Source organism: Malus domestica, chromosome 16, assembly GCF_042453785.1.
Source record: "Malus domestica chromosome 16, GDT2T_hap1".
Taxonomy (NCBI): domain Eukaryota; kingdom Viridiplantae; phylum Streptophyta; class Magnoliopsida; order Rosales; family Rosaceae; genus Malus; species Malus domestica.
This window is the reverse complement of record NC_091676.1, coordinates 7115098-7123898: the sequence shown is the minus strand read 5'-3', so window position 1 is coordinate 7123898 and position 8801 is coordinate 7115098. Positions and strand designations below refer to the sequence as shown.

At 34.4% G+C, this 8801-nt stretch overlaps 1 protein-coding gene across 1 annotated transcript; it reads left to right on the top strand.

The window, feature by feature from the left end:
- The first annotated feature begins 7826 nt into the window (after nucleotides 1–7826).
- On the top strand, nucleotides 7827–8745 carry LOC103403074 (cyclin-dependent protein kinase inhibitor SMR6-like). Its single transcript, XM_008341892.4, has one exon. It carries the CDS (start codon nucleotides 8096–8098, stop codon nucleotides 8555–8557), a length of 462 nt encoding a protein of 153 aa, XP_008340114.1. The 5' UTR covers nucleotides 7827–8095; the 3' UTR covers nucleotides 8558–8745.
- The last annotated feature ends 56 nt before the right edge of the window (nucleotides 8746–8801 follow it).

Sequence of the window (8801 nt, the reverse complement as noted above, 5' to 3'; positions counted from 1 at the left end):
TAACAATTTAATAAAAAGATAATAAAAAAAATAGGGATAAGGGAAATTTTATTTGAACTCATACAACCTCTTTCTACATCCAACTTACTTTTTACATCTATATTATTTTTAAAGAATCAGTCTCTCTTTAAACCCAAAATTACTATCTAAACTACCCTCACAAACTCAATTCAATATATAAAAATTCATCTTTACACCCATTTAGAAAATAAAATCTCAAATGAGTTAATGAAGAATTAAGATTTTGTCATGGCAACCATTTGTTATAGATGAATTGATCAACATCATCAATTTGTTTTTTTAACCTTGTTAGGAAATGATCTTCGCCAAGCTCTTAATAGAGTAGTCCAAGTAGCTAGCCTGAATGTGATTTGTGGAACTGAGTGATGAATTTGTAATTCAAGATGAAACAGTTCAGTAGCTGCTAGGTAAGCAATTGAACTAGTACTTTTAGAATTTGAATCATGTAAAATTATGTGGACACCTTAGTGAAAGTAAATTTCAATAGAACTTCTCATCACGTTTTCTTGAAGGATCATGGCAGTAATTTTCATTGGAGCAATATATGTTGCTTTTACAGGCATACATAGTTGAATTGGAAGCAAAACTGAACAAATAACGAGAAGAGAACTCACACTTTAAACATGCACTCGTAATGACATGGAAAACATTTTTATGTGTTGAAAGCTTTCTAACTCTTTTGTTTCTTGTGGTGATATTGCTTGAAATTATTGCTCTTCCTGAACGAGTTAACATGAAGCTAGAGAGGAAACGAAAAGCAACCGGATTTGATTATTAGGTGATCGTAGGGTTTTATGGCAGCTCTTAGGAATTTAGTCAGAATCAACGTAGGATAAAGATTGTATGATGGTAGAACTTGATTATTGAGTATGAGTTTATTGATAAATTTTAGTTTTATTCTTAATTTCATATTGTACTTGATGGTAATTATGCAATAGGATAAAATAGACAATTCACATTTAGAATTTAAGTTGGATGTAGAAAAAATATTATATGAGTTCAAATAAAATTTCCCTATGAATAATCACGGCCCAACCCAAAAAGTGGACTAAACCCGATAATCACTCACAAAATTGAACTCATATCAACTTACTCAATGCAGTATGGTAGCACGCAAAAGAATTGAGGCTATAAATAGAGAAACAAATGCAAACCAAATTATAGTTAAGCGTGTGGTAATTAATATTCTCTTAAACTAACATATAATAAGATTAAGGGAATAATCTGGTGTGAGTTGAAGATTTTCCTATAAATATGGCTTGAGCCATCTTTCACAAAAAATTGTTAAAGCAACTGGAGGGGGAGTGTTAATTAGGTTCATTGAACAATTTGGCTGATTAAATCTTATACATTGGTTCATTGGCCGTTCTACATTATATTCATTGTATGAAGAGTAAGTGGTGTGTATTTGTATTTAATCCATTCATTGCATTTTCTATAAATTTGTACATTTGAGGATGTATGAAATCAAAAAAACTAAACCCAAAATTAGCATAATCATCAAGAAAAATGGAGTCAGTGGCAGCAATCACCTTTGTGTTGTTTTGTTTCCTCTGCATGGCTGACCATCAAATGGGCGGAATCAAATTAGCAGAAGCCAACAGCAGTCGGATGCCATTAATGGTCAGCACCAAACATGCTTCTGTAGCTCCTGCTCCTGATATTCATATCGATCGTACGTGTTTCTTATAATTTTCTCACACTTTAGGGTTTAGAGTTTCGAATAATTTTTTTTCAATTGTTGGTAATTACATTTTACTTTCTTTATTTTTAGGGAACTTTAACGAAAAACACCTGGTACTGTTCACTTTAACGAAAAATCATATTTTACACTAAAAAGTCAATCATGGTACTATTCACTTTACCCTTTATTTTGTTCTTATCATTAAAACTCAAAGTTTTCAAGCCCTTTACATTAGTTTTCCTTTATTTTTATTGGATGCATGGACATTAATTTGGTTGCGATTGTACGTGAATCTGCAGTTTGCCACAGGCAGTGTAACGAAAACGAGGTTTGCTGCGATTGCGACGGTAGCAAAGTTCCACCCTTCTGCCTACAGTGTTGCCATCGGGGGCATTGATTAAACACATGAAAATCATATTGGATTCTGATCCAATATATTGCTAGCTACCCTTTTGCTTTTCAATTTCAACATAATGTTTCTTGTTAAATAATGTGAAATTTTAATGAATAAAAATGTTCCTTGGACCTTAGTTAATTGCAAATTTACTATTCGAGTTAAGTGGTTTGTTCACAAATTTGTTTGAAATTTATAAGTGAAAGAATCACAAGTTGCATAAGTGGTGGGTGCGACTCAATCTAATTAGCTTTTTCAAACAGGGTTCGAACAGAAACAAGGGTTAGCAATATTCAGTTTTAGCTTGTGACACAAATCTTATGATGCGCATTACTGAGTCTACTGTAATAAGTTGCACAGCCATACTAGATGGACGCCGTAAATTCAGTTTACACTAGCTGCAAATATACAACGACAGTTTCTGTTTGTTTCATTTACCTTACTGCTAAGGAAGACATGCATGCCATCATCAGAGCCCATTACCATGGGTTGATAAAGGACATTTAACATGTGATAGAGGCATCTACGAAAATAAATAAAAATAATCTACCTATTATATATGAAAATAGTTAAAAAACATTTCATATTCCATATACCTACACTATTTAGATTAACACAGTTAACCTAATGATGGAGGTAAAGAAAAAATTGATATACAACTTAGGAGCACAAAAAGGAGAAATAATTTTAATTCTTATAATTAAGTCTAAATTTAAGTAAAAGATAAACCTAAAAATAAGGAATAACATTTATCACACAATTTAATAAAAAAGATAATAAAAAAAGCTGATGTAGATAATCAGGTCCTAACCCAAAAAGTGGACTAAACCTGATAATGAGTCACAAAATTGAACTTATATCAACTTTACTCAATGCAGTATGGTAGCACGCAAAAGAATTAATTGTGGCTATAAATAAAGAAACAAATGCAAACCAAATTATAGTTAAGCATGTGCTAATCTAAAACTACATTAATGAAACCCTCTTTGTCAACCAAAAGATGGTGAAAATACATCTTTGTTTTCTATCACAACAAAAAAATTAAGGACAGTAACGAAATTTCACAGATCAAAATTTTGTTTTTTTTTAAACCTCACCTACATGTAAGTTTATCATCTCTAATTTAAAAAAAAATTAAAAAAACCTCTCTTCCTCTCTCCCTCCCTTCTCACTCTCACGTTCTCTCTCCTTCAATTTTAACAACCAAAGTAAAAAATTTCACACTTTATGTGTGGGCATATACTAGTATTCTCTTAAACTACATATAAAAAGATTAAGAGATTAATCTGTTGGTGTGAGTTGAAGATTTTCCTATTTTGAGCCATCTTTCACACAAAAAATTGTTAAAGCAAATGGAAGGGGAGTGTTAATTAGGTTCAATGAATAATTTGACTCATTAAGTCTTATACATAGGTTCATTGGCCCTTCTACACTATTCATTGTATGAAGAGTAAATGGTGTGTATCTGTATTTTAATCCATGTATTTGTGTTTTCTATATATTTGTACATTTGAGGATGAATGAAATAAAAAATAATTAAACCCAAAATTAGCATAATCATCAAGAAAAATGAAGTCAGTGGCAGCAATCATCTTTGCGTTGTTTTGTTTCCTCTGCATGGCTGACCATCAAATGGGCAAAATCAAATTAGCGGAAGCGAACAGCAGTCGGATGCCATTAATGTTCAGCACCAAACATGCTTCTTTAGCTCCTGCTCCTGATGTTCATATCGATCCTACGTGTTTATTATAATTTACTCACAATTTAGGGTTTAGGGTTTCAAATATTTTTTTTTCTTTTCAATTATTGGTAATTAATTACATTTTACTTTCTTTATTTTGATTGGAAGCATGGACTAATATTGGTTGCGATTGTACGTCAATCTGCAGCTTGCCACAGGCAGTGTAACGAAAACGAGGTTTGCTGCGATTGCGACCGTAGCAAAGTTCCACCCTTCTGCCTACAGTCCTGCCATCGGAGGCACTGATTAAACACATATGAAAAACATATTGGATTCTGATCCAATATATTCCTAGCTACCCCTTCAATTTTCAATTTCAATAATATTGTTTCTTGTTAACGAATGTGAAATTTTAATGAATAAAAGTGTTCCTTGGATCTTAGTTAATTGCAAATTTACTCTGAGCCAAGTGGTTGTTTATCTTAAATTTTTTTGTCGCAGATATGTCTTAAACTTGTAAGTGAAAGAATCACAAGTTACATTAGTGGTGGGTCCGACTCAATCTAATTAGCTTTTTTCGGTCAGGGTTCGAAGAGAAACAAAGGTTAACAATCTTAGTTGTAGCGTGTGACACAAATTTTATGATGCGCATTACTGAGTCTATTGTAATAAGTTGCACAACCGTATTAGATGGACACCGTAAATTCTGTTTATCCTAGCTGCAAATATACACGGTTTCTAATTGTTTCATTTATCTTGAGGAAGACATGCTAGCCATCATCAGAGCCCCCTCTGATGGTGTGCAGGTGGTGCCACTGCACATGGTCCCTAGTTCGGTAGGTCCTTTGGTTTACAGTTTTACTTTACCTATATATAAAGTGTGTGTGTATATATATATATATATAGTTAATGCTCGTTTAAGAAGTGTTTTTAAATAACTGAAAGCGTGTTTAGAAAAACTACTTTTGAAACAAATTCTTTGTAAAAATGCAAGTTTCCCTTGCAGAAGCACTTAAAGTGCTTCTTCAAACTTCTTGCAAGAAGCACTAAGTGCTTTTGAAACACAAAAACATTTTTTTTTCTAAAAGTGCTTTTAATTATTTAAAAGCACTTCCCAAACGAGTCTTTAAAGGTCGAATAATCAAGTTAAGCTCTTAGCCTAAGTGTTATCTAGCTTCTTATCTCTGTCCAACTGGATTCGATTACTTTTTTTTTTTTTTTTGGTATTTAAAAGTAAGGAACTTCGAATCCAAAAACATAGAGGACACGGCTAGATAGTCACCACATCATGCATCGTTTTTATTTATTTTCTATTACATTATATCAATTTATACACAATAATAAAAATATAAAATATAAAAGAAAATACATCAATCAAAATTTTAAATTTTCTAAGGACTTCTGTTTGAGTCTTGCACAAATTTCTAAAATCTCAAGACCGGCCTTGACCATCATGGATAACTTCAAAAAGTTCAATGACCAGTTCACGGATCAATACTAAGATCAGAGAGGTTATTCGAGCAAATGAAAGGGTGTCTTATAATCTCCACTTATGCAAACATGTCCACTGTAAAGTGTCTACTTTTCGCATTAGGCTTTATAACCGATAAACTTCCTTCTTCTGTCCAAAATTACTTTCACCTCTTACATATAAATATTGCATATATTTATAATTCTGCTTTCCAACCTCAACTGTAAATTGCAGAACTAAATTCCAACTTTAAGTTAGATGGGGACTAACAGTGATGTGAGACTTCATTAAAGCCTTGCTTTACTTCTTATTCGGGTCCCTTAACTTTGTCCTACCCTTTTTCTTTAGCTTCGTGAAGAGAACTTACATAGAATCAATTTGCCATCACGGTGTGACATATCAATTCAATAACAAAATATTATGTGTATATTTTCACATGACATTTTATTATTGCATGCAATGGTGAAATCATTTCATGCAAGTTTTTCTTCTAAAAATGACTTGTTTGGTACCTAAGATTGGATTAGATTGGATTGAATTATAAGAGTCTAGGAATACTGAAGTATGAATTGAAAGTGAAGGTGAAGTATTTTTTCAGTTTGGGGGAGTATTTATGGGCATTGAGATAGATAAATTCTCTTCACAAGTATTTCAAATGACCCTTCGTATGGTTTCTCTCCTTACATAATAGGACTTTGACACAATGCACGTTGTTTTTTATTGAATTTTTGGTGAAAGTTGAGTTTAATTAGTGTATTACCCTATCTCACTCAATACATGAGTACAAATCTATCTCACTTATCATGTAAACATCATATTATCGGGTGATGAGATATACGTCGGATCACATGTAAGACTCGCCCTATTTTGAGGTAAAGCATAGTGGCTAGATTTACTTGCTAAGTTGCATTACTTTGAGAAATATGACTTGTCACTTTTCTTGTGCGGGAGGAGTACTGGTGTTTTGTATTTGTGTGAAAGAAATCGGGAAGGTGGCCAGACTATTAAAGGCATGGAGGAATGGGGGGCTCTGACATTTGCATAATCTGGTGACGTAGAACTTGATCTGTCCCTACTGTCCTTATGGACAAGTCTGAAGAGCATCGAATTCGGAACATGGAAAAGGTTGATTTTGGATGTCAAAGCACTTGTTTCTTCTCCTCTTTTTGCTTTTCTTCTTTTTGCCATTAACAATCATTTTGATGCTCAAACTTCTTTTGATTATCACAAACATGCTCTGCATGTGTAAGTGGAATGGAAGGAATTCGAATCAAATCATAGATCGAAAGTATGATTTATTTTCCTTTACATAAGATATCAATACCGCGTGTAATTTCATATTATTCTTCATTCTTGCACTTATCAAGCAGAGAAACAAGTACGGTTTATGTTTTGATACAGATGTTATCGTTAAATTTGAGATGACTGAAAATCTATAAAGGGTACTCTTCAAAATTTCGCATTAGCGCTTTTCAAAAATTAAAAAATTAAAAAGAGAAGGAAAAGGTGGACACACGCAACCAGAGATAAAAATAGAAATGGGAAGAAAGGGTGGGACCAGGATCCTCTCCTGAGCTGAGGATGAGGATCCTCCTCATCAAGGGATGTGAGTCGTTGGATAAAAATCTAACGGTTACAATTATTATAATTTTAAAATGACCTTCCTGTTTGTAACCGTTGAATTTTCATCCAACGGCCCACACGCATTGATGAGGAAGATCCTCATCCTTAGCTCAGGAGAGGATCCTGGTCCGAAAGGGCGAGCATCTATAAAAAGAAGGGAATATATGAGTAGTATTGCCGATCCAAGGCCCCAAATCTTGGCGCCAAAATCCAAGTCATTCTCCCTCTTCCCTCCCTCCCTTCTGGAGCACGTTATCCCCTGCTCTCGGCTGCAATCCCACCGTGGACCCCACCCATGTTAGTAGCGGTTCACCACCTTCGGAAACAATTTCTCAATGTCTCAATGCAACGATCACCCCTCACTTTCACACACCTACAATAATACAGAAATTGACATGCATTGTGCTTGATTTTGTGTTAAATTTTTTGTTAATTCTAAGTATTTATACCTTTTTTTATAGTCTTTTTTAAAGTTTTCTTATTTTTTATTCTATTGTTTCTATGGGCAATAAACATTTTTAAATTTTCAACCAACCGCAAGAAAAAATTGAAGATATAGAAAAGAGAAATGCTAAGGAAATTCTCTAAAAATAAGACTTTCCATTAATTTTTTGTCACCTCACAGCTTAATATTAAACTTCGTTGCAATATTATAAAATATTATGTGAAAAACATGAGATAACAGATAGTCTCAATTTTATAGAATCTCGTTAACATTTCTCTATTGAAAAACAGCTTTAACCCTACCATCTAATTTGTAAGATTTAAAAATAATAATTCAGTTAGTTTTCCTATTACCATCTAGTTTTGAATGCACATTAAATTTTTTAAGTAACACCGCGACGATATAACAAACGAGCACTAGACATTTGTCCGTCTACGAAAGCGGTCAGCTACTTCCCCGGTCATCACCTCCCCCTCTCTGCTATTTATTTCTTTCTTTAATTATCTCCGTCTTTGCTTATGTCACAAGAGTTTCCTCGGGTTCTTTATCTCTCTCTCTCTCTCTCTCTCTATATTTCTGTGAGTCCCGTCTCTGAAGTCTCTGACTGATCGGTATAAACAGGACATGAACTCTTCCCACATTTAAAGCGCAATCTTTCCTCTTCCCCTTTCCCTTTCACTGAGAATACAGAAAGAAAACCAAATCCAAACCTCTTTTCCATCTCTCTCTCTCTCCTTTCATCTTTTCCCTCTCACTTTCCCGCTGGTTTCCATTTTATGCCCTGCCTCCTCCTCCTCCGTTTTCATCACTCAAAAGGGAAGAAAAAAGAACCCATCTTTTTTTTTATTCCACCCTTTATTCCCTGCTATATTTATCTCACCGATTCCGCTGCAATTTCCCAGAGAGAAATGGGATTTTCCGGGAAATCTCAGCCGGTGGATCACATGGGTTTCGATTCCGACCCTAAAAAATCATGGGTCGTCGCCGGAATCTCACTACGTGCGCCGTTAAAGCCGTTGTATACAAATCCGGTAGAGCAAGTTGACGGGGAAGAGTGCTCGACGACTCCCACGGCGGAAGAAGCCAGGATTCCGGCGAGGCTGACGTGTCCGCCTCCTCCCAGAAAACGTAAAGCTGCTGCTGCTTCGAAATGCAAATTTAATGGTGCTCGGGAGTTCTTCACTCCTCCAGATTTAGAAACCGTGTTTATACGACGCCATGTTGAAAGGGCCAACTGACTTTTGAAAGTTTCGAATTTAAGATGCACTTCTGGCTCCAATTTCTTTGCCTTTTTTTAGTTTTTGTTGCATTTTTTTTTTAGTCTGAAGTGATGGTCTTTAGGATCTTTGTATTCGGAAGGTAGCTAGGAGATCATTATGTATAGGGTAATTATTATAAATAAATAAAACTTCAGATCTTAGCTTAATTGCTTCATGAATTTTTGCTCTGTTTCTGCTCTGTGAGATTGCTGAAATTTCTTGC